Here is a 26,266-nt window from a genome sequence, read left to right as displayed (position 1 = left end):
CAGGAATAAATAATGGATTTCTTCCTCTTTTAAGGGTTGGACAGTGACAACTCGACAGTGGAAACTCTAAGAAATTGGATCACAGTCAAAGACTAAAACAAAAATTTGGACACATCAGTGATCAAAGGATTCAGAAAGGTTGTAATGAAGCCTCGAGTGTGGTTTATCATGAAAAAAATTCTAAATGTGACGCGCTCCTGAGGTGTGATGAGCAAGTTGGGGTTTTCTTATCGTCTTGGATGCCCTCTCATTTGGTTTGGAGGCAGCACCTTCAGAATAAAAGAACTTCATCCTAAGGGGCTCGAACAATGGTTTCAACGTTCAGTTATGGTGCTGACCGCTTGACCAAATACTTTTTTGATACCATGAATTACAGATTACTTTTAGTTGCATTCATTTATCTTCATATAGATATAACTCATGTCTCCATTAAAAGACTGGCTTTCAGTGTGAAGGAGCCAATGGTGATTCAAATCCTCTCTGGAGCACTATAACTAAAGCTGATGATGTCTTAACACAGTTCATAAGTCATAAGTTTGAATATGCGAGTCAAATAACTCATTGCTTTGGCATGATAATAGCTTTATAACCTTAATCGTAGGGATGAGAAAGGTTTCATAAGCATTCAAGATCTTCACATTGGAGCTGTTCTGTAGAATTATAGTTTTCTATTGTTGGCCAAGAATAGATCTACATTTGAGGAGCTGTAGTTTCAGTAGGTTCCTTAAAGGTATTAGATAAGAAAAGGTGTATAAGGCATAACCTAGTCATAACAATAGTCATTGCTGAAAATCAACAAGCCTCCGATTAAAAATGGCCATTTTACCACCTCAGATTAGAAATATTAATTCATTCGCACTGGTGATATCAGGCAACAATAGTTAGCTTTGTTGTTGCTTTACATCTTCCTCCCTTTCTGACACATTTGTGAAACTGTTAAAATAAGTAAATCAATACAATGATTACCAAAGCTTTAGTTAAGGTTAAAAAAGTACTCTGTTAATTTTAGAACAACATCAAGGTTTGGGTTTAAGTGATTACTCTGTTAAGGTTAGGGACCCTTGTCGTTATGGTTACAGAAAAAGTATGGTTGGAAAAATAGCATTTTAGTTGGGACACAAACAGCACTCTCCCATGTTAGTCCAACATTTTTTTGACCCATTCATCCAACCTACCTCTTCCCACCAAGGACTTTGTCTCTATATAATAACTTCATCTGACTTCCATCACTACAATCAATTTCTCATTTGAACATACAGTATATTGTTTTGGGGTATTTACTGAAATGCCTTATTCTGTAGTTTTTCTTAAATGAGCAGTTCTGCATCTCGGGCTAACTGAAAAAGCAGTGGTAGATGGACTTGCATTTATATAGCTCCTTTCCAGTCTTCCGAGCACTCAGTGAGGGTTAAAGGTTCAAACTATTCGGATTTGCTGTTCGTCTTTGAAATTGTCATGACTTGCACTATATTTAGCTTAGAGATATTATGATGTCATGTGAAAGTCATGCATAGACAAAGTTGAGCCAGTGCAACAACAGCAGCAAGAAGAATGACCAAGTCTTCATAAAGGATTGGATAGTTCAGAAATAAAAGAGTGGAAATAGAAGACTGTGTCACATTCCCAAGCCCTGAAAAAGGGAGGGGTTGACAGTAAACCCTGTAAATCCATTTGGTTTTTCAGACATGGAAGGAGAACGGAACTGACAATAGCTTGAGGGGCCAGTGCTCCACGGAGTGAATACCAGAGCGGAGGAGAGGAAAAATAAATAAAGAATGTGTCACCTAGTGGGAGGAGGCACCGAGGCAGGATCTGTCAGAACTCTGCTGCTGTCTGCAGATTAGATCTGGGGCTATTTAAAGAGGGAGCGCACGCCAAAGCCCCCGACGCCAGTGTCCACACTACTCGCCGCCGCCTCTCTGACATCATTGGCAGCTATCACCTTGTGACAAAAAAATAAATAATCCTGAAGCACAAATGATGGCTACAAAGTGGGTGGGGGTGGGGGTGGGAGTGACTGACCTGATCACGTTCTCTGCATCCGTGTAGATTCACCGCATAAAAAGCCAAGGTCACACGAAGAAGGAATATGTCTGATGAAGGCAGAGATGCAGTCAGAGCTGCGGTACACATTTTTAAGTGTTATTGGTAACCTATAAATAAAACTGTCTAACCCTGAGGTTAGACCGACAAGCTGCCATCAGAATAATCACTGTTTCCCATCAGGATCAAAGTAGTATGAGCCAGCCTTGCAGTCAACCTGATTTGGCGTGTGCTGTGTACGTATTTGTTACGTGTGAATGACAGTGTGTTTTTATTTTAGAGAGGGGGAAAAAAAGCTAGTGATTGATGCATGTTTGCGTGGGAGCATGAGTTTCTGCCAGAAGATGAGATTGGCTATGTGTACAGGAGCGCGTGTGTGTATATTTACTGTAGGTTTGTGGGTGCCTAGTGTGGGTGTGTATTCTAGCGTGAATGCACGTCACAAGCGTGTTTTTCTGTCCTCCCACAGTAGATTGATTAGATAGAATGCTGTTGGCGTGGCCCCACTGTGTGTTTGATCACATCACTCTGACTGTCGATGATGTTTCTCTTCACAAGTAAAGCGAGATTAGCCCAGTCATGTTTGCCTTCTCAAACATGAGCCAAGGATGATGAAGCGCTGTGCACAACCGAACTGCAAGGCCCCATTTACCCCGTGATACCTTCTCCCTTCCCTGCTCCCCTTGCGCTCTTGCACTCGTGTCTCGCTCTCTCCCTCCAGGCTGCAGCAGACGATTCTCTGCAACAGACTGAGTCATTCTCAGCCAGTCAGTTATCTCTCCATCCAGCCCTCAGATTTCACCACCCCTTTTGTTGTCATCAATCAAAGCTCAGTTGCCAAAGAGAGAGGGAGAAACCCTGAAAGGTGTCAAAACAGCGGCCAACTAAGGACTTTCACTTGTACGTTGCCGCTACATTTACGCACGGACACAGAGTGCATGGATTATTAATGCGGCCTCTTTTTCAAATGTTTCCAGGAACCGTGTAGAATGGTGTGTGAAGAAGCGGTGGAGTTTGCGTCAGAAGGTGCCTTGGCAAACATCAGTTATTGCATCACGTAGACCTGCAAACAGACACTACGTTAGGTTTGGAGGAAGCGATTTGCTGGCAGGCTGAGCATATAGGGGAGAGGGGTCACGGAGAAAACGCAGGTGAAGACAAAGAAGCGAGGGAAGCTCAGTCGCACGGATCCGCACAAATGTTCCCCACAGATGGCTCCACGAAGCATCCGTACCATACCGCTACCTGCTAATTACATGCTGTGCCTTACTTCACACTTTCTCTTCCCTACAAATGCCAACTTTATTGAAAAGATAAATATGCTTTACATGGAACAATGCATCTCTATTCTTCACTCCTTCTAATTTGTGTCAACAGCACAGTACAATGGGCCCACTGTTTACGGACTGGCAATTTAAAGCGTGAAAGCAAGAGATGAAGTGAGAGGGGGGAAAAAAGGATGGGAAATTGCCTCTCCTGTCCTTCACCTTCACTGTACATTGCTTATTTGTCTGCGGTAATTGGCCCTTTTAATGTTTTTGGAGGATGCAGGTAGAGATCCCCACTGTGTTATGCATTTTCTAACAAGACAGCAGAGTAGAATGTAGCAGACGGGAGTGAATCTGATGGATGGATGATTCATGTTACAATGGACTACATTCTCGGTCAGCCACCATGGACTTTCCATTTACATCCAGATTCATCCATTCTGGAGTTGCACATATTTTCCTGTCACTTGGCAGACATTTGACAACTGGCTTTAGTTAAATGCAAATGAACTGAGTCAACCTTGACATTTTTTTTAGGATTATGCATACTGAAGAAGTGGCTATCTTTGGGTATGCCTTCGCCTGGACAACCACAACCTGATAGAGTGGGGACAAGAACTATCAGAAACTATAAAGGTGCACTCAGTAGAGTGCAGATCTCTGCCAGATTTGTCTGCAATTAACACTGCTCTCTTCTGGGATTAAATAAACACCACCCACTATTGGCTAACCCCCACTGGCCTGTAAGGTGACGTAAAACAAACTTTGTTCGAACGGAAAAAAAGTGATGATGAATGCAGGCAATCAGCTCGATGTTGTGATACAAGACTCATCATAAAATCTTGCCAAAAAAAAAAGAAACTTACCAAGGTGCCGGCCTGCTTAGCAGCGATTGAGTCAGGGAGAGGTACAGCAGTGTTTGTACTGGTAGTTTTGTAAGCTGTTAGCCAAACACACCTCAAACTGTTATCCCCTCATTGTGGGTGCAGAGAAGATGATGGGGGGACAGAAATGCACTCTGCAATGTTTTTTAGCGACCCCGACTGTCCAGGGGCTGGTTAAGGCTACTGAGTCAGGAGTCAGCAGGCAGTCAAGGGCAGTATAAAACAAGCAATGAAAGGTGTTTTGAGAAAGTGTGATTCACTGTAATCACGAGAAGTCCTTGAGCATGCAGCCATAACTGAGTATCCGACCTATTATGCAGTTTGCTGCAGCAGAATGGGAGAATAGCCGTGGACAGACGCAGAGGTGCATACTCACTCACTCGCTAGGAATCTCATGATCTTCCTGGCAAAGATAATGAGTCCAGAAAGTAGCAGAAAAATATTAAGACTGGGCTAAAAATAGATAGACCTAGCTGGCAGAATTTTTTTCTCCCACTTTGGTGAAGTTTGTTTACCAGGCTTCTCCTGCCAGAAGCGCTTATGCGAGTGAGGTAGCGCTTCTCCACACACCACCATGTTTCCCTGCCAACTCTGCAACCTATAATTATGAATACACACACACACACACACACACACACAAATCAAGAGAATTGTTGTGAGGAAAATACGCTGTGGTATTGCTCTGAGGGGCACATATATGTATTCTCTGCAAATTTCAGGCAAGTAATCAATATGTTTTTGAGGTTATGACTTATATTTCAATATGTAATTAAAGGAGCTGATCCATGCACATTGACTAATTGTTCTCACTATGAGATGGCTGATGAAATCCATCCAAAAAAAGAGAGAGAAAAAGAGAGAGCTAGTTGCAGCTTCTTAACATGGAGCCATGCCAGCAGCACATCTGGATTTTGATGACTCATTTCACATTCAAAGGCTATATTTTATTTTGGAATTTTGTTAAAGTTCCCTCTTGCTGTGAGCGGATAAAACCTTGGATTGAGCATAAATGGAGAGAGGATATGTTAAACGAACACATAAAAATGGGAGAATGTGTGTTGCGATGCAGGAGAACATCTATTAGTGAGGCAGTACTTCGTAGTCCCTGCTAGCTTAGGTGTAATTACATGCGACATTTTAGCACTGCAATCAAAAGTAGTTCATTGCTGTGAGGGTTCTTATAGCATTCAAAATACAGTCACTGTGGACCTTATCAAAATGCAGCAAATGCCTGACTCGCTTGCGAGTGCACGTTCTTTGTTAAGGCTCTCAATATCATTCCCTCACTGGGAAATGCTTGTTCAATAACATAATACCAATGATCAGAATTCAGCCTACTCCCCTCAGTGATGAGACACAAATTGCTTTATTGATAAGTCTGATTGCCCACTGGTGGTTGATGACTGACGTCTCAAATGATCACAAATTCTTCTGTTATCACCCTGCAAATACACAAAGATTAGATCACGCCTAGTACCTTCACCACTTGCCCCCATCAGTCACCGCAGGAAGTTTTTACCTCACACTTAAGGAGCTTCTGTTCTATTTAATAGCTCATCTTACTAACACAGTCAGGCTAAAAATAAGCAAAGAGTTCAGATAATGACAAAGAAGGTCATTGCAGTCCTCAATATCTCTGCAAGGTCTGGCAGCGAGCCGGCTGATTGTTCATCCCTATTGTTAGCGACAGCAGACTGTTAGGAAGATGTTATCCACACATTACGGAGGGATGTGTTGGCATCTGTCACCCTGCTGATTGATTGCCTGAAGGAGATTCTTCAGTTTGCTATATTTTGGTTGCAGTTTTACAAGATGCAATGTGTGTGTGGGCGGGTGGACAGGAGAGCATTCTATAAATAGAAAAAGGCTGGTGATGGTGAGGTATGTGTGGCAGCCAGATGGTGCCTTGTGGGGAATGTCTCCCAGTGATTTTGTTTGCAAATAGGTCTCTCTAAAGTCACCGACACCTCTCCTCCAACTTGCCCGCCGTTATAGGTAAAGCTTTAGGAACTGCCATATCTGATAAAGGTGCTGCAGACTCAAAGGTGTCCCGCCGCTTGCTGGAGAGAAAGTGAAAGTGACGCACTGTGACAGGTTTTGTCACTCTCTGAGGCGACCGCCTTACAGATTGTCACAGATAGAATCGGCAGAGCCCTGGAAGCAATGACTAAATTGTTTGGAGGATAAAGAAGGTGGAAAGCGAGTCATGCCAATATTTGTGGCCCACTTTAGCGCGGTGGTGGGGAAGGAGGAGAGTGTGCCGTCACTCAAGATCATTTGTGAAGGTGCCATGACCCCTCACAGACGGAAATAACTGCAGATGGAAAGATGTAAGATGTTTGTTAAATATAAAGAGCTAATCATTAAGCAACCTGCACAACATGCAGAATGTACTCTAAAGTATGTTGCGTGGAATACGGGTTGTAATAGGATTGTATAATGTATAGAATTATTTTCAAAAGCCCCCTTTAATGTGAACGTAAAGATGTGAGCATTTATTACACGTATTCCGTCTAACAATAGCAGAGGTTGGAGAAAATGTATCAAACACAACGTTTAGGTTGTCTGTCATATAAATGGTTAACTGAAATTATTTGTTGTCCAAATGTCTGTAACCAAAAAATAATCTTCCCTTCCTAAGATTCTATCCTAGTGGTGATTTACATTTACTTGGTATAGCATGGTTACGGTACAAGTGTATGATCCCTAAAAAGTCCATGATACAAGTCATTGGTCAAGCAAACCCTGAGTAAATGCGCATTTTTGTATGTAAAGAGCAGTTCAGGAGCAATAGGAGCAAGGTAATTAGTTATTGCTCCTATTGCAAGAACTCCTATTCTTGCGATAGGAGCAAGAATAGGAGTTCTTTTCACTGTGTGTTTTCAACAATCAAATGTCTAATTCAGTGTTAGGGTGTCCTTAGCTCAACCCTCTCGTGTCACTTCTGGTTGTAAAAAAACAAAGTGGTGACGGCTAAAATGCTCAATTCAAAGCTTGAAAACAGTAGTTAACAAACTAATGGATGAAGTCACAGTGACTCCGTCCACTTTCTTATATATAGACTATGATTTTATAAGTGAACTATGACAAGTACACACCCCTTTACTTTCTCTGTATGGACATAAATGATGATGTAAACAATGGCATTAAAATATTGGTCTCACAGGTAAAGAATGAGATTCAGGGAAGGCTGTTATAGGAGTTTAGTCTGGGGTAGTGCGCTGAACTGACACTAACTGGGCAGGGGAGTTGAGTCAATGCATCTTATTTTAATACCGACTCTGAACATCATGATTCCTGAGGACAGCCCTAATGTGCATATAAACACTTCTATTATTAGAAAATATAGAAGTCAAGATTATTTTTTATGTCATCAAGAGAGCAATCCTTGATCTGCTCCACTGAGTGAGTGCTAGTACGACATTGTGAACACTGTAACAGAAGCCAGGGTGATTTCACGGAGATATGGGCTCATTTTCTGGTTCGTAACTGCTAGCACCACACCAGATAAAGCTCATTTGGGTGTAAAAGCTCAAACAAACATTGTTTGTCGTACACAAATTCAATCCAAATTATTTTTAATAGAGCAGCTACAGGTTTATTCTTTTTTTTATCTCTTGATGTCTCAACTACTTAGGATGTTTTGTTTTGTCTCTCCCATCTGTAGCTCAGGAGAAATAGGCTCAGAATTAAATTCGGTGTAAAATCGTAGGATTAATGATTTGTTTTATTTCTTTAAATATCACAAACTTACTGTGGAAGTTTATATTTACTAAAATAATTGTGTCTTAATGAGTAACATTCAGTTCTTTTTTTTTTTTTGTAATTGTTTTTAAATTGTGTGTGACTTAAGAAGTCAACTATTCCTTGGGATAATGCATCACTGTAAATGGGACCCCATCATAGCATATCAGTTACCGTAAGGTAAGATGGACTGCTTATTTTATCCGGCTCACTCCTCCAGACGGTGAGTCATAGTCACAAAGCCCGAGGGTGAAAACGCTTTGTTGATGAGAGGTCAGAGGAGACCTGTTCAAGCTAACAGCGTGATCACGAGTGCTTAGTGCAGCAACAGTGTGAAAAGAGGCATCTAAGAATAAACATTAACCATCAAACCTTTGGGGAGTGCACATGACCTATGACAGAAGTAAACCACACCAGGTACCACTCTTGTTACCTAATTGCAAGAATACGCCTCTCTTGGCTCGTGATCACCACATCATTAAATAGGGGAATTACTGAATGGCAGGGTTTGCTGTGACATAGAGATAACAAGTCAGTGTCACCATTAGTAAAAGATGGAGGTGATGTGCTTACATAAAGTGTTTTTCTTGGTACAAACTGAATAAGTTGCCTTAACAGCTGATAATTAACTGAATGCCGCAATGCATTATGATACCATGCTGCTGAGCAGATGTGACTAAGCGTGTATCATTTCAAGATTGGGGAGGGAGGGGGGGTGCGAAAATATCTGTCCTTAGGAATCTGTTTCTACCTATATATAAGGTGCTTTACATGCAGCATATATTCCTCTGTCGACATGGTATGTTTCACGAGAAATGATGCTACTGCAAAGACTGGGGGAACCTTTTGTCTGAAAGTTCAAAGCAGAAACAAAGATGATGGAGCAGAAATTGAACAGCTCTAGATAAATTCCTGAGGCCTATCGCCGCCGCCCCCATGAGCAGCAAAGAGAAGGTTAAAATAAAAACAAATTGCATGAATAGTTTTTTTTTTTCTCTCTGTGCCTCAATGTTTTCATTTCAGCAGGGTAGATCCAGCTATATTTGGTTGGTAATGATATATGGGTTCACACAATAAAAGAAAATGGGAGCACACTCCCATTAAGATAAGCGCTGCAGGCCAAGGAAACCTAGAAATGCCAGTGGCATATTGATTGCATGCCCTGTATTAATAGTAGGGTTAGCTGCTGCTCCCTCAGCGCGGACATTTCATCCAAAGTCGTGGCCGGACAACAATGAAAACTAACCCCAAGTTCTAACCAAATTAAAAATGGTGCAAGTGCTGTAAAGCTGAAAAGGCAATTAAAGACCATTGAAATGCAGAGTAGGGAAAATTCAATGCTGTTGTTGAGAAACTTTGATGTGACTATTTTAGCTCAATGTTGATTCAAGGCCCAATAGTGTAGATTGATGCCCCAACAGCCGTTATATTCTTTAAAAAATACTTTCCTTCAAGTGTTGGTGGTTACTTGGTTATCATGTATGTTTCATGTGTTGTTTTAATTGATAATAAATGTGTCAGAATAAAACAACAACCATCATTTATCTACAGAGGACAGACTGTTAGCCAGTTTATATTACGGGAGATGTTGTGGTATTATGACACGTCTTCATTGTAACTCACTCTAACAGGCCGGGATTAAAAGGTAGATGTGAGCCTGTGTAACAGCACAGTATTGTAGGGTATCATGAAAATCCACAGGCAGCCATAAATGAGTATCTTGTGGCAGATGCAATGATTAGAAATTAACACTGATTATCAACAAATAATCACATATTTATTTCTAGGTTCCAGCTGATTAGCATCATCAATTATAAGAATGCTAATAGAGAGAGCAACAACAAAACATGCCCCTGAGCTCAATACATGTTGGGTAGCTTTCCTGTCTGGTATAGTCAGGAACAGTTCATTTACATTTTGGTCTAGAATTATTTACTTTCTGTTATTGATGGAAATGTCTTACTTCATGTGGGTATATGTGTTCTGTATGTGAACAAGCACAACAGCTACACTGTAAACCTCTGGAGTTGTAAAAACAGTTACAGCCAGGCACAGCAGATTCATGGCTGAAACGCTCATATAATTCTAAACAGCTTAAAACATTATTGCATATGGAGCAGAGCTGCAGATGTGGCCTGAATGTTCAATAGTTTGGGTAACACATCATGGCGTGTATATGACTATATCTTTGCTTCAGTTCTAACAGCTGCCTCCAAATTATTAGGTAATTCTACGTACTCATTCACTGCACACTACATAGCATGCTTATATACACATGTTCATATATTGGTACATAATGCAGGGACTGTCCTCACTAGGAAGCCAACAGCATTGTTTGTTCAAATGCTTAAAACAAACACTCTCCATGTTTTCCTGACAAGTGACCTTTAGAGGTCTCCATAGACGAGTTAGAAGTAGCTGGAAGTTGTTTTACCTTCACTAAAAGTTTTTGGAAGGAGTTTGGGGAGGATTGTTGATAAAGTACACATTCAGACCACATTTTACATTCAATCTCCTTAGGTTTTCCTTGATATCAAATTCCATTTTCTTTAGTTGGGGAAATTCTATTTTTTATTCTATTTTTAAATAGCATAAAGCTTCAGTCACACGCACAAGGGATTCACAGGAAACTATGCATGAGTTTAACCTCAGTCTTGCTGTTTGCTCTCTACTTATTCTGCATCAGAGCCGTATTATATTGACTACCGTATTTTCCGCACTATAAGGCGCACTTAAAAGCCTTTAATTTTCTCAAAAAACGACAGTGTGCCTTATAATCCGGAGCGCCTTATATATGGATTAATTCTGGTTGTGCTTACTGACCTCGGAGCGATTTTGTGTGGTACACGGCGCTCTGTCAAAATGTTTTAGTACGACTTTGGTACTACAAAGCCGCACCGCAGCAGCATCACGGCCACCGCAGTCAGGAGCGTCGCGGAGTAATACACACTGTGCTTCACCATAATATTACAGTGTGTGTGTATAAGGACCCCAAAATGGCACCTGTCAAGAGACACGCTTACGACGCGGACTTCAAACTCAAGGCTATCAGTCACGCAGGAGAACATGGGAATAGAGCAGCTGCGAGAGAATTCAACATTAATGAATCAATGGTACGGAAGTGGAGGAAGCAAGAAGATGACCTGCGCCAAGTAAAGAAGACCACACAGAGTTTCCGAGGGAACAAAGCGAGATGGCCACAGTTAGAGGACAAAATTGAACAGTGGGTTATTGAACAGAGAGCAGCAGGTAGAAGCATCTCTACCGTCTCTATTCGACTGAAGGCAACAGCGTTAGCACGGGACATGAATATCAATGACTTTCGAGGCGTTCCTTCTTGGTGCTTTCGTTTTATGAAAAGACTCAGACTGTTTTTTTCACGTGTTACAACTGAACAGGGTTGGGAGTTATTGTGAATACGCTCATTAACGTTTGAACAATGTTGAGAGTTATTGTGAACACGTTTAATAAAGTTTGACTGACTGACTGTTTTGTTTCGCTTAATGCGCCTTATAGTCCGGTGCGCCTTATATATGAAAAAAGATCGAAAATAGACCATTCATTGACAGTGCGCCTTATAATCCAGTGCGCCCTATAGTGCGGAAAATACGGTATATATATTTATATTTATAGTATTTTTTTCACTTTTGTTATCCTAAGAGCGTTTACTGTAGTATTGAAACCTGCTTGCCTTTACCACGGAAACTATGGGTCGCTAAATTAAGCAGGGCAGACATCTTAAGGATTTCAACTTTGCCCATGATGTTCAGCCATGGCTTTGACGGATCAAATTGCATTATACATTTTTAAAATGGTCATATTGATCATTATGGAGAGCACTGAAAAAACTATGTCCCATTTTGTTGAAAAAGGAGGACTTTGTTCCATTGATGCCTTTTAAAAACCTAAATTGATTTTATAATTTTACTTTGTATTAACTGACTTAAAGGTTTAACTATTTTAAACACCTTTCAGCTTGCGGCACCCCTGCACTACATAGCCATGGTTGCTTAAGACAAACAGTGACAGTGTGGACAGTTAACAGTGGGAAGCCGACACTGAGCTCCACACAAATTATGCCAATAAAGAAAGCGTTTGTAATGCGATGAACACAAAAGAGCAAAAGAACACCCTCTTCAATTCCTTCCTTAGAACTGGTGTGTCTAAGTGTGACTTGTTGACATAGGTGATCGTAATCACAGAAACTGTAAAGAGTCTGGCAGCTTTCATGGATGAAACCTGAGTGATTAACACTATGCTACATTACACAGTTGTCGAGTTGTACACATCCACACATCTGATTCGCAAGCAACACACTGTACATTCACATCTCCTTTTTTCTTCTCCACCAACAGAGCTGATAGATCTAACTGCAAGATCTTGTAGGGAGAAAGGTACTATGATAAAAAAAGGTGTAAGCCTTCCGGATATTTTTTTTATCTATGTGTATTATACTAGGTTTTTTTGGGGAGGTGTAAATCCATTTACACCTTTGGAATTGTGAAATAACACAGATTGCTGCAGCATGGAAACTGTCATTAGGCAATATCATCTGTCCCCAGCCTGAGAAGACAGACTGTGCCAGGAGCCATAACAGGAATTTGGAAAGAAGATTTTTAATTACTAAAGGGGTGCAAGTGATAGCTTTTGCATGGTAATACTAGACAGACAATTTCTCACGAAACCTTAATGGAGCACTGTCTTTCAGGCTGAAGAGAGTGGATACTGCAAAATATTTCAGCTCAGCGGGGTGGTTTGCAGTTCCATCCTCACTTATGATAAAGGCATTGATGACGGGACTGTGTGTGAATGTATGAGTGATAATGTGACTATGTGAGCGAGGTGCAAATCAACTCTGATGTTGAAAATAAGTTTTATTGTCGGCTATATTTTACAATGATATGAAGAAGTTACTCAAATATACAAAAGTGGAACAAAGCTGACAATGCGATCTTAAAAAGCTGCACAAGTGAAATGTGAAAATAAATTTGGATAAAGATTATTTTCCTGCCATTCAGTCTTTTGCCTGCTTCCTGGCTGTTTCCCTCTGTCCCTACTGCCATCCTTCCTCTTTTTTGTGTTCCTTCTTTGAATAATGTATTATGACTGTAAGAAGTCATAACCATAGGTGGATGCCTGTTTGTTTGAAGTAGACCAACATATGGACATAAATAAACGTACATAAATATTTGAGTGTCTTTTTACAGTTACATGGGCCAGAGACCCATTTCTTGCCAGTGTTTGGGACATATAAAAGAACTCACTGTAGACTAAAAGGTGGACTTTACGTTGGCATTTCCTAACCAAATCTATAGAAGCTGTTCACTGAGAGTGATTAACAACTGAAACAAAAATGCTTTCTCTTCAGTGTTTCATATTATCTTTCCATACCGACCAAAATCTAGCCAATTGAAGTTGATTGACTATTTGAACTACCACCACTGCTTTTATCGGTCTTCATCCTCAAAAAAATTAGATGATGGACTTGCATTTATGTAGTACCTTCCGACCATTCAGAGCGCTCAGAATCACCACCTTTTCATCAGGACATAATCTAAAATGCTCCTTCACACACTTACCCTGGGACACTTTGGCATAAGGACTGAAGGAGCCGGGGATCGAACCACTGATCTTCTAATAAGTGGATGACCTGCTCTCCCTCCTCAGCCACAGGCACCACACAATAGCCATGTAGCTATGTAACTGTACTATCAATGTATCTTTTTTTTTTTTCTCCCTCAGTGTAGACTTGCAGCTTATCTGCTTACTGATTTGGCCTGTAGACAAGCTGGCAGTGTGAAATGTCAGGGTGAGGGATTTACTGCTGGATTGGGCTGAGCCCGGTTCCTGTGGCGTAGCATTCTCCCCTGCTGGAGAGATTCTCCTCTTTCTTCTGGTATGGGTCGACTACGTTTACCCTCCAACCCACCACACACATAAAACCACACGCACACATTATGCCGCGCTCTGACAACCTGTAATCACTTTAGACTTTCACTGGCCTTCTACAGAAAGACACCATGTTGTTAAGGAAAACTCTACTGAGTCATTGAAATGGGTCAGTGTGGCCTGGCTGCGCTCACATGCACAACTTTTTTTCCCCTCGCATGTGACCAGCGTGACCTGACAGTACTCTGGCCTAATCTGAGCGCTATCTCGGGGAAGCAGACATACTGAGGAGCCCCGTAGCGTGGCACTAGCATCTTTCTCTGGTCATTACCAGCGCTAGGGCTCTCAACACGGATAGAAGCAACGAAGGAGAACCTCAATAAATGATCAGTGTGCTCTGCCAGGAATCGACGCATTCTGCATCTGCTGCCTCCCTGTTGCTGGAAGACAGAAGAGTTCCCATCTTGCTCCCTCACTGATTTTACAACCCATAACCTCTCCTGCATAATAGTATAAAACCTACAAAATTGTCATACAGCAGGTGGATGAGTTTGCCCAGTCTAATGACCTAAATTTGGCTAAGGAAGTGGTTGATTCTCCAGACCTCAAGCACTGCAGAAGCCCACCTCTCATAAAGCCCCAAAGGGATGAACGAAGCCCATTACGCAGTAGAGTTTGTAATGATGCTTTTGATTAGAGAGTTGTCAGGAGGTATCGGCCCTGTGCTCATCACAGCGTTGTTTAGCACTTTAAGGCCTCCATAAAGATGAGGGTTTTATTTTTTCTTTCTGAGAAAAGATGAAAAAGCAGGGGGCATGTGCCTAATGAAGTCTCAGGCTTATAGCCCCTCTCATGACAGGATAATTACACCAAATGCTTCCAGCGAACACTTCAAAGGACACTTCATCCCTGTGCCAACACCATGCAACACAACTCACCAATCAAGATGGCCTGACCTAAATCAGGTCCCCGTGGCTTGTCTGTAATATCTGCCGCCCACAGACCCACTGGACCTTTGCAGACTCAACTGCAGCACAATCACAACCACACTCAAAGTAATTGAGGAGTACGATTTGCATACAGGAATTTGTCTTCCTGACGCTGCTAATGAAACATTGACAAATGGGATTTTGAAGCAAAGCGGTAGAAATGTGCAGGTTTATTAAAGTAATAACCCAAAAAAATTATTTTAACGTGGCTATGAAACACTTCTTCTTGTTTTTTCTTAAAGACTCCTGAAACTTAATGAATTACTTTGCTGTCCATCAATATGCTCAGTATGGTTCTAAACAAAAAAGTCTTAATGCTTTGCATCCGTCACAATCTTTGTACATGACCTTGTAAGCAGGGATGTTCATCGGTCAGTGCGAGCCATACAGAGCACCCTCCTCCTGCTACACAAAGCTGCCCTGAACTTCCATGTAATGTGGCCTCAGCTTTCCAGCCAACGCCGCTTTGCACATATTGCACCGCTCTGCGTGTTGTTCACAACCTGCTGGGTAATATTAAGTATGTAACGAGAAATTCAAAATGCTCCCAAAGTGCTGTTTCATCCAATAGCGTATAAGATGTCTCGAAGAGATTGCACACGTTTACGAGTCACTGGACAATTTTTTTCTAGTGAATCCAGTAAATACTTTCTTTCAGAGCAGGTCGGGATGATAAATTAGCTTCTGGGGGATAAGATAAACCATATCGCCACATTGTGAGTGGCTTGGATAGTCCCCTCTTTAAGTCTTGAGGGGAATTAAATTGAGAGAAAGTAAGCATGGGGTAAGGAGTGAGGAGAAACTGCATAACTGCAGGAGCTGACTGCATTAAAACAATGTTTGCGAACGTGTTTACTTAAGAAGCCAGCATGCAAGGCTATTCTGATAATTGCTGAGACTTCCTAACTGGCATAAACCGCTTCCAGCGCTGGAAGTGCTGCACAGGGGCAGGCTGGAAATCTATTGTGACATGTTGAGAGAGAATTAACACTAAGATGTGTTTGAATAGCTCCACTGAACACGTTCTTTTTTTTTTACTTTCCCGTGAAAAAAGCAAATCCATGCTAGACATTGGATTCTGCATAATTAACAAACAAGCACTGCAAACTTCTCTCAGTCTACTCTGGAAAATGACTCCCAGTAGAAAGGGTGGCACAGGAACAGATGGAGAGAGGCCACTTGAACACAGCGTAATGAAGCGATCCACAGAAAATTCACTCATACAGCGTGCATTTCAAATGAACCCAGTGAGGGTGTTATGTCTCATTTATTTTGGTGTCCCACACCTGATGTATTTTTTACATATGTACAAACTGCATTGCTACAGATGCCATATTTCACGTTTTTTTTAATTTTATTTTTGCTGATAAATACTAGAATATGTAAGATGGTAAAAACTTGGAAAACATGATATCATGATCATTAGAAATATGTTAAAGATGCACTTTTTCATAATTTACGTATAAAAGGCTTGATTGATGGCAATCTTCCATCTGTTTACTAGACAGCTAACAAAAATATTTTCAAACAGAAAGCCATCAATGCACATCAAAACAAGCTATTCCCATCAAACATATGTTTAAAGATCAATGGAGTGATAAGAACATGTGGTAAGTATTCTCCTCCTCATCAGATGCAATTTTACACCTACATTTTTTCATCTTCTGATTTTGACCTCAGCCTGTAAACATTAAATGTTCGTACCATGTTCCAGTTAATTTTCAATTAGCAGTGAGGACAGGCTCACTTAGATAAACAGGTAGCCACTCACAATAAATAAATCATTTACCAGGTGGAGCTGAATATTAGCGAGAAGGACTCTTGTAATGATAGTGGACAGTATGGAATCTATTTCCCAAATCATCCCTCCGCCTGAGAAAAAGGATCTTCTGAGATTTGTTTTAACATCACTGACCATATCACTCCGTGTAAGATTATCCCTGCCTGTCTTTCCCATCACTGTTCCTTTCTGTAACAGTCAAGGGTCCATGTGCCCTCTTTCACTCTGACCCTCAAATTACCGGCCCAATCATCTCAGACAGGTGTTGAGGTACAGTAATAAACCCTCGCCTGATGCTGCCGAGACTGCCTCTCTTAAAGCACCTCAGAGAGCTCTGAAATTACTTGCTGTTGATCAGGTGCAGTGAGCAAAGTTGACTCGCGGCTGCAGGTTGATAGTGTGCAGTGAAGAAAGAAAAAAACACTGTACCAGTACCCCTTATTGCTCTGTATGGACAGCATAAACAAGATCAGAAATGCTTGGTGTTGGCTGAGGAATCCAGCTTATATCGTGGATGAAACCGGATTCTAAAACATTATTGAAAAAAAAAAAAAGTGCTTATTGCTATAATTTTACGAGCTTATAACTCACACACAGTATAATAGATATTGCTATATTCATCACCATAGTTTTTAGTAGCTGCCACTAAACACCACTTACAGTAAAGAAAGTTAGTTAAGTTGTCAGTGGATGAATTGAGAGAAAATTAAAGACTAGAGATAAACTCAAATCCCCAGCACTTATATCCACTGTTATGCTATACACTTCTGCTTAACTGTGTTGCAAATGGAGTCTTTTCAGTCACAAGGATGTGCCATCACTGCATCATAAACTTTGCAGAGTGGTGGAGCCATAAAGTCCACGGGGGATACACAGCCCAACTCCAGAGGTTTATCACAGCTCCAAGCTGCATGTCCTGAATTTTAAGGAAACAAAATAAGTCAAATATACTTTCCTATGTCTACCATTATCTAGTATTTATCCAATAGGCCTACATAGCAGGCATTGTAAGAAGCTATAGTAACTGTCGGGAGGATGTCAGTCAGTTTAAACATGGAAAATGTTTGATGTCGCAGAGGTGTTTTCAATTACTTTGGCCAATTAGACTCATGTGCACAGGATTGATACAGTAAACATGAGCTGGTTATTGCATAGGAAATGAGCATTGGACTAATTATGTTTACTCGTGAAATGTTTGGTTAATTGTCTACTCTTAAATGGCCTGTTACTTCATAGTTGCACTGTAGGACCGACCATAGGATCATTTAGGAATAATATCAAAGCTTACTTCGCTGATGTACAGGTATGATTTAAAGTGTACCTGTGTTCCTCTGTAAAAACATTTAAACAGGCCCTATTGTGCTATTTTCCGGGTGCATATTTTTATCTCAAGTTACAGTTACGACATGTTTACATGCGTTAATGCTCATAATCCTCCTTGTATTTCTCATCCCGGCTGTCCTGCAGCCAGCACCTCTTCTCACCCAAAAGAAGGGTAACTCCATTAGGCGTGGACTTCAGGTTTTACACACTTTTTACATGAACAAAAAAATATATAAAACACTAAAGAAGAAGGAAAAAGTGGAAAAGCACAATAGGACCACTTTAAATGTTAAGTCACATAATTACTTTGCCGTCTATTTTTGACTCTTGTAGATTCATAACATTCATAACACGTTTTCTATTTTAAACATATTGTGCGCATTATTAATGGATGCTTCCTGATGTGTTCATTCATCCTTTGTGCTAAAGCAATCTGCTCCTCCAATTCACTCCGTAGCTCCTTCATCACGCAATCTCTGACTCTGAAAGAACAAGCAAAGACTAGTGTTCATTGTTGCTGCATAGAGCATGTGCTGCATTGTGACCTAGAAAGACTCGGCAGGACCCTTCATGCAGAGACACTGATCAAGCTAAATTAGCCTACATACCGCAGCTCGGGGTCAGGCTAACCAGTGGTGGAAGCTGACGCAGCTTACCGTTAACACTAGAGTTGTTAAAACAGGGTCATGATCCATTGTAGGGAAACAATAGCGATTTACATTAGTCTTAGTATCCCTTTTACCATTTATTTAAAAGTCACAATACAGTGATTTGAAATTGTTCTAAATAGAAATATAAATTTGTTTTATTTAAAACAACTTTCTGCTCATTGCAATGTGAGCTTACCAACAAACTAAATTGAAACTAAATCTGAATTGGTGTCATAGCAAGCTTGTGAAATACATTTGGCAGAATTCTTTTTTAACTATTCAGCAACTCTGGGGCCTGAGAAACATCTTACATAAACAACTCCATGAGGAAAAAGAAGTAAGAAGTAATTCAAGGATAAGAGGATTCATACAGCCCAAGTCCCTTCGGGCAGTCTGCCAGTAGAGAAGCACGGTCCAGGTACTCATGACGTTTACGATGCCCCTACACATCTGCAGAGAAGCTCATTGACAGATGAGCGAATGCAATTCATGTAGACGTATACAGCCAGATATGAATGCATGTGGTGTGACTTAAAAGCATAAAAATCACAAGAAAAAGGATTCAGGAGCTGTGTAAAATGCAGTAGTGAAGATAATGTCAGCAGCTAGTCATCCTTCACAGTTTCTATCACCTAAATTTGCAGCTGGTAATGTAAGTGAGTGTTTTATTTTTAATTCAAGGATTCAATGAGCAAATTTAATATCGCAATTTAAATCGTCTTGAGATATTTGCTCAAGATCATCAAACTCATGGATGTCAGTTTCCATGTTTGCAGTGGAGATCTTCTGAGATTTTTGTGAGCACATTATCAGTGTGTCTTTGCTTTAACACTCTGAGACTCTTATTTTGCCTTGAACAGTTGTGCATAGAATGATTTAGGTTTTTATTTCTAGACACAGAGATACGACTTTGTGCTTTCGATAGAACTTTACTTATTCGTAGTCATAAGAGCCAGGAAGGCGCAAACACTGCAAATAATTACAGTGGCACAAACAAAAAACAAAAAAAGTATGTACCACAAATCTCAAAAGTAAAACTAATATTCTCTCTGCTGTTCAACTGTAATTATGGTGCAAACTCATATGTGTAGGTTTCTAAAATACATTTTTGGGGAGTTTAAAGCACTGGGCTTGATTGCTGAATGGTTTGGGGAAAACGTATGATTTACAAGCAGCTTGGACGATGAGTGATTTTATTTTACAATAGATTGTTGTGGAGAGCACAACATGCTGATTAAAGGTGCTTAAATGTCAAGTTTAGAGGGCCTGGGTTTTTGGTGTTGTCAGCAAACCAGTGTGATTTCAGCTGAAGTGCTTTCTATTCATCAAACACTCACCGCTGTGGCTGCTGATGGCAGAAGCATTGAGGTTAATTTTGACTTAACAATGAATTAAAGGCTTTTACGGGATGCATTTCCATGCAGTTGGTGACATTTTGAGTTTATTTTGTTTGACATGGAGATTACAATAGCATTGGAATCAAAAATACACATCAATGTACCAGCATGAAAAGCACTGGGTTAAGTGTTTGTGCTGTATAGCTATAAGGGCCTGTTCATCTTATTCATCCTGGTAGCTGCAGTGCAATATCAAGGCAAAATGAATCATCCACTGGACTGAGGATGTGCTGCTTTCACCGCTCTTCTAAGAGGCTTCTTCAGTTCTTCTCTTCTCTTCTCTCAGAGATGAAGAAGCCTCTTTGATGAGTAGTGACACGTCTTCCACCAACCTCATTCCAGTGGATATCTAATTTTGTCCTGATGTAGCATAAAGTTAATTTACAACACCTGTCCACAGGAGGCCTTGGCGGAAATAAAAACAATTTTAAAAAGCCATGAACAAACAAATTAAGGATTTAAGGATGAAAAGAGCTGTAATGGCAAGCTGTAAAAGCAAACACAGATATATTAGCAGCTGTGAATAAATCTTTGCTTTTGTTAAACCTGCCTGTTGGGGGGGGATCAGTGGGATATCTAGCATCTGGAAATTGATTTATATTAAAGTGAATTTCACAGAAATACTTTTGGTTTCTTTTACACTTTTGGCACCCTTTCTCATCAGTCTGCATTTTACATTTTTTAATGGTTCTGAAAGAATTAAATATGAGCAATATTGAACCCTGTGTGAACATTAGAGGGGCCTTGTGGAGTTTTTTTTGTGAACAAACCAAAACAGATTGTGTGTATTCTTGAGGTCTAACGAACGTGTTGAGTCGATTTCCTTCCTCATAAAACATTTGCAAAGCTTTTTTTTCCAAAAGTATCTTAAATCCTGAATGGTATCCAGTTTGCAGTCGTCTTTTTTCAAACCTTTGCAGGAGCATTGCTGCATTTCTTGCAGTGTGACTGCCACCTGTTGATCAGTGAAATAGTGTAACACCATTGTGAGGGATGCATATCACATCACTTTTGTGCACGCACAAATCAAAAACAGGGAACTTTTAGGCAAAAGCAGTAGTGGTGCAAAGGGCTACACACCTGAAAGATAAATGCCCATACAAAATGTCATGGCAGTCCATCCAGTCGTTATTTAGATATTTCAGTCTAGACCAAAGTGGTGGACCGCCTCACCAACTGACCGACAATGCCATCTGTAGAGACATGGCTCTAAAAAAAAAAAAAAAAAAAAAAAAACTATATATGGAAATATCTGGATCTGAAATGAAATCTCTGTCTGGCATAAAATGTGTTTCTCTACGATTTCTCATCAGTTCCCTCCTTCATGCTCTCCCTTTTCTATTGCAGGTGGTGGGTCAGATCGATAAACTAACGTCCGACTTTGACTTTGACCTGGAGCCAGATGACTGGACGGTGGCCACCGCCAGCAGCACGTCCAGCAGTGAGCGAGGTTTGGGAGAGGCCTTCAGGCTGGACTTCCTCAATGCAGATGTGCTCTCTGATAGTTGGGAGTTCTGCAGCTACCTGGAGGCTTCCGGCGCCTCCGCCCGCATACCTGGTGAGCAACCGAGAGATCTGCGGGCAGAGCTGGGACGCGGGACCATCCCCACCCAGACGCAGACCCCACCCCGCCCCCTCCACTGCCTCGGTGTACTCCCAGATGAACGGCGGGCTGCCCATCCCCAATGGGCCGCGCATTATTACTCCGGATTCATCCAGCGAGGAGGCCAGCAGCTCCACGCACAGCCACAAGACTTCTCGTACCTCCGGCACAAGAGAGAGGGTCCGCTTCAGTGACAAAATTCTTTACCACGCATTGTGCTGTGATGATGACGAGGATGAAGAGGAGGAGGAGCAAGAGGAATTACAGGAAGACAAGAGTGGCTGTGCTACGCCGGATAGCGATAGTGACGCCGGTCTGCCGACGAGCTCGGTAGCCCCCAAACGTTCTTCCTCCGAGCACTCACTCCTCCATAACTGTCTGGACCCTTCCTATGTCTCCTCGCCGATGAAGGGAATGAAGGGAGCTCACACACTACCCAGGAGAGGTCTCTTAAACCCCGGCTGCCGCAAAAAACTGTTACGAAATAGCAGCACACAAACTGTCTCTGACAAGAGCACCCAAACTGTACTGCCCTATATTCCAACCAAACAGAAAACAAAGGACCACTGAGAAAGCTCTACGTTTATCATAAATCTCATGAAGAGGACTGTGCATTATTTAATATTAAATACATAGCTCATAGATTAATACACAAATAAATTAATTACTAAATAAATAAATGATATATGGGAAATCACTCGACTACCTAAAGTTATTCTGAGGCTCAGGGAAAACACGTAGAAAATGAAGCAAAGCAGATCATTAAGATGAAACTTTCTGGCGGACCAAAAGGTTAGTGCCTGTTCTAATGTTAAAAAGATACACTGCATAGATTCCCTCTGTGTTATCATTTGAAACAATGACAGAGATTACAAAGGCAATCGTTTTTACAAGAACATTTTAAGTGTTCGAAATTGGAAGTGAAGTATGAAGAGGTCCTTTCCCCTCCTCGTACAATAGTAGAAGTCACACAAAAAAAAAAAGAAAAAATGCTTGTTCCTATAATGTGGATACAAAACGCTGCACATTCTGTACTCTGAATCTGTATAAACATTGTCTTTTTCATGTTCCAGTTATTTCGAATGTCAAAGGGGTTTGTTGCTTTCAGAGGGATAATGTATCTAGACGCACATGTCAAGCTTCTTCCTCTCTTTGATGTCAACAAACAAGATTGAGCGAAGAGCCACAAAACAACACTATTTTCCCGCCCTTGATTTAAGAAATCAACACAATGTGATCTTTTCTCGGTCTGCTGCAGAGAAACATAAGAGTGGCAGGCGGAAAAAATACACATATAGAAAGTCATTTGTGCGGTTCACAGAAGTGACATTTCCATTTTTGTTTTCTTTTCAAGCCTGTCTGGCGGTGACGTCATTAGACCTGGGATACTGGGCTTAATGGCAGTGTACAAAAAAAAAAAGTGCTAAAGGTTTTGTCTCTCCATTCAGTTGCCCAGTGGGGAATTGAACTCAGCAGAGCAGCATTTTATTCACAGGGCTGACGCCAATAGCCATTCCTGATCAATATGTTAGAGGGAGGTTGCAGTGAGAGGTCTCTCTGCTGAGCATGCATGCCACTCTCCTGGGATCTATGAACAAAAACTCACAGTCAGACCTATTTACGAACACTGAGGGAAACAAAAATTAGTACTGTGGCCCTAAAGAACTGACATTTCGAAAGAAAAATGTGTCCAGGAGTGAGAGCTTATGGTGGACAGTGAGAGTGTTCTTGTTCAAAAGGTTGTTTTTTCCACAGAGCAATAATCTACCCTGGGGAACGGCTTTGTGAGGCTGCTCCGCATCACTTAACTAATGTTTTGTTATCAAGTTTGAAAAGGAAAAAAGTGTTAAAATGTCAGTCATAAAGAGGAAACTCCATGCTGCTCCTGTGAAGCTGACCTTTGTGCCTCTGAACACCGACCAGGGTTCCGAACTAACTTTTCCAGTAGTAGCATATGATTTGGTCGCACCCTTTTTTCTTACAGCACGGTACTAATCAGTGACAGAACTTAACTAAATACACTTACTCAAGTACTGTTCTTAAGCACAAGTTTTGCACAACTACTTTCTACTCCACTACAATACAGATGGAAATATTGAAGATTTTACCTCATTACATTTATTTATATCTGAAATACAATGCATTGTTATACAGTGAATTAAACAAGCCAACAGTATAAAACAAATATAAAATGATCTCTATTGCAGCCAGTTACATCAGAATGCATCGTACATGTTACTGCAGCGATAATAATAATCTAATTTCAAAATATATAATAATGTATCAACATTATCAACAAAAGAGCAAAATGAGTACTTTTAGTTTTATACTTTTTAATTCTTGCTTATATACTCTCATGCTTTTACTTTTAAATTTTTTCTTGAATGCATGACTTTTATTTAAATGTGGTATTAGTACTATTACTTTAGTAAAATATCTTAGTATATCTTCCACCACTGGTGTTGATCAATGACACTGGCTCATTTTAAATCATCAGTGGCGTCTGAGTCAGAACCCCTGGGAGCTGTCTCTTCCTCCCCACCAGCCTTCTCCTCCTCCTCCTCCTCGCTCTCCTCATTTTGCTTTTTAAAATAATAATCTATAGATTGCATTACGCGCTGTGCACAGCCACGTACACAGATATGGCGTTTATATTCAGCTGTGCACATAAAAGGACTAGAAATGGCTACTGTCTCTGCTACAATGATAAACATCATCATGTTCTTGCATGATTGGGACCACGTCACAGGAAGTGCTGAGTATGCGACCATTCTTGTAACTGTCTGGAGCCCTGCCTATTGTGGACTTAACCTTTCGTAATAGGCAGAAAATACTTAATATTTAAATACTTAAATATGATATTTAATGCTTCCATATGTTGTAAGGGAGTCTGTGAATTGGTTTTCACAGAGATGCAGGTAGTTTAACACAGATAGATTTTGTTGCAAAGCAAATAGTAGTATAGATTTTTAAATGTTGGCAAACTGTAATAAGGGCAATAATTGGGGAGAATGTGGGTCGAAATAATCTAAGTTAATATTAAACACATTTACAACCAAGTGACTGATCCAGTTCACCAGTGCTGGTATTTATGTATCCCTCTGCTTCCATCATGGTTTGGGATGTGCCCAGTCTTATACAACTGGCAACTGCAACACTGTAGATTATTAGGTGCTCTGGAGAACACATCCATAACAGCCCACCTCTTTGTTTATGTTTGTGTGTTCCTGTATTACAGTTATTGCATAGTGCACTACTTAGGGGAATTACAGCTATGCTGTTTAGGCAGCATCATGCCTCAAGAGTCCCATATCTGGGAAGCAGAGTGAGCACTTTTACACCGGGCAGCTTGGTAGAAGCCTCACAAGCATCTACTGACCTGGAGCTGATGTGATATACGTGCATATACCAGAAGTATTTTGGTGATTTATTTTTATTTTTTGTCGTTCTTTTGTAACGTTTTTCTTTTGTCTTGCTCTGGCTCAGTTAATCCCAAGTACCTGTGAAGAAAGAGGCACTGAAGAGAGATCAATGGCTCACTCCCCAAAGCATTGGCTGCCATTTCCCTGCTAGATTGGAGACCACCAGGTCATCACAGCCATTAGCATAAACAAACAAAGCTATGCCGCCACACAGGGAATGCATCAATTACAGGAAAACAAACTAAGCCCATATTGTGATGCCTATACACCCGCCAGACATAACAATGTGAGGGGGATTACATTTTTTCCCCCTTTTCCAATCTAAAGATTGTATAAATCATAGGAGCGATTAAATCACCTCTTCCAATATAGAGATGTTTGGCACCGCCGCAGAATACATTATCATTGGGGACAGATTTGAGATATTTGGACAAAACATTAGCAACGTCTCTTTTGCCAACAGGCCCATTATTCATCTCTAATAGGGCAGAGCTTTGTCCTCGGCTCTCTATAGGACAAGGATGGGAGGCATCCAAAGGTTATGAAAACCTGAGCACGGTGATGCCAAATCATCTGACCATCCGGAAGATCATTTTGTGATGCCACTGCATACAAAACAGATGTGTGTTTTGTGTACGCGTGAACTCATGCGTGTCTCTTATCTAAACGTCCACTGCCTCCGTGCCGCCGCATTATGTCAGAGGATAAGTGATGTTTCCTGAATTACACATCGCCTCATGTTTCATATTTCTATGTCACAGCAATTAATGGAGATCAATACAAATAGCTGCCGCACGTCCTGGCCAAAATCATTTGGCCAGACATTTCCATAAGACAACATTTAACAAAATCTCCCTTGGATGGCTGCAAAATGAGTCATGCCATCTGCGCTTTTGACATCAGCGGTGGGCATGTATTAGTTCACATCCGTGATCAATCCCCTAATCACTGCCAGCGGGACACCCTCTGATGAGTGACTGACAAATAGCACGGAGCAAAACCACTTAAAAAAAAAAAAAGTGATTATGACACTAAAACACAGAAAATATACACCCCCCCCGAACCCATCCCATACACACACTTCATATATAATTACTGTACCTCACTCTCACTGCCCCTTGACCCTGTCAGTGTGCAGAGGAAAACAGATGACAGATCTCTGTTTTCTCTGCTGATTGGTAAGGGTCCATGAAGCGGAGAGCTCAATGCAGCCTCACTGATTACTATGGATTTGCTAACGGCCGGGGCTACCTAAGGTTGATTTGTTTCATCTC

The 26,266-nt window shown here is 41.0% G+C and overlaps 1 protein-coding gene across 1 annotated transcript in view; it reads left to right on the top strand.

The window, feature by feature from the left end:
* insyn1 (inhibitory synaptic factor 1) overlaps nucleotides 1-22,140 on the top strand; it is a 41,115-nt gene extending 18,975 nt beyond the window's left edge. The window contains 2 exon segments of the mRNA XM_054620470.1: nucleotides 21,315-21,592; nucleotides 21,594-22,140. Coding sequence (XP_054476445.1) covers nucleotides 21,315-21,592; nucleotides 21,594-22,140 — 825 coding nt within the window.
* The last annotated feature ends 4,126 nt before the right edge of the window (nucleotides 22,141-26,266 follow it).

Source organism: Anoplopoma fimbria, chromosome 2 (genome assembly GCF_027596085.1).
Source record: "Anoplopoma fimbria isolate UVic2021 breed Golden Eagle Sablefish chromosome 2, Afim_UVic_2022, whole genome shotgun sequence".
NCBI classification, from domain to species: domain Eukaryota; kingdom Metazoa; phylum Chordata; class Actinopteri; order Perciformes; family Anoplopomatidae; genus Anoplopoma; species Anoplopoma fimbria.
Note: the sequence above shows the minus strand (reverse complement) of the source record. Positions and strands in the feature narration are given on the sequence as shown.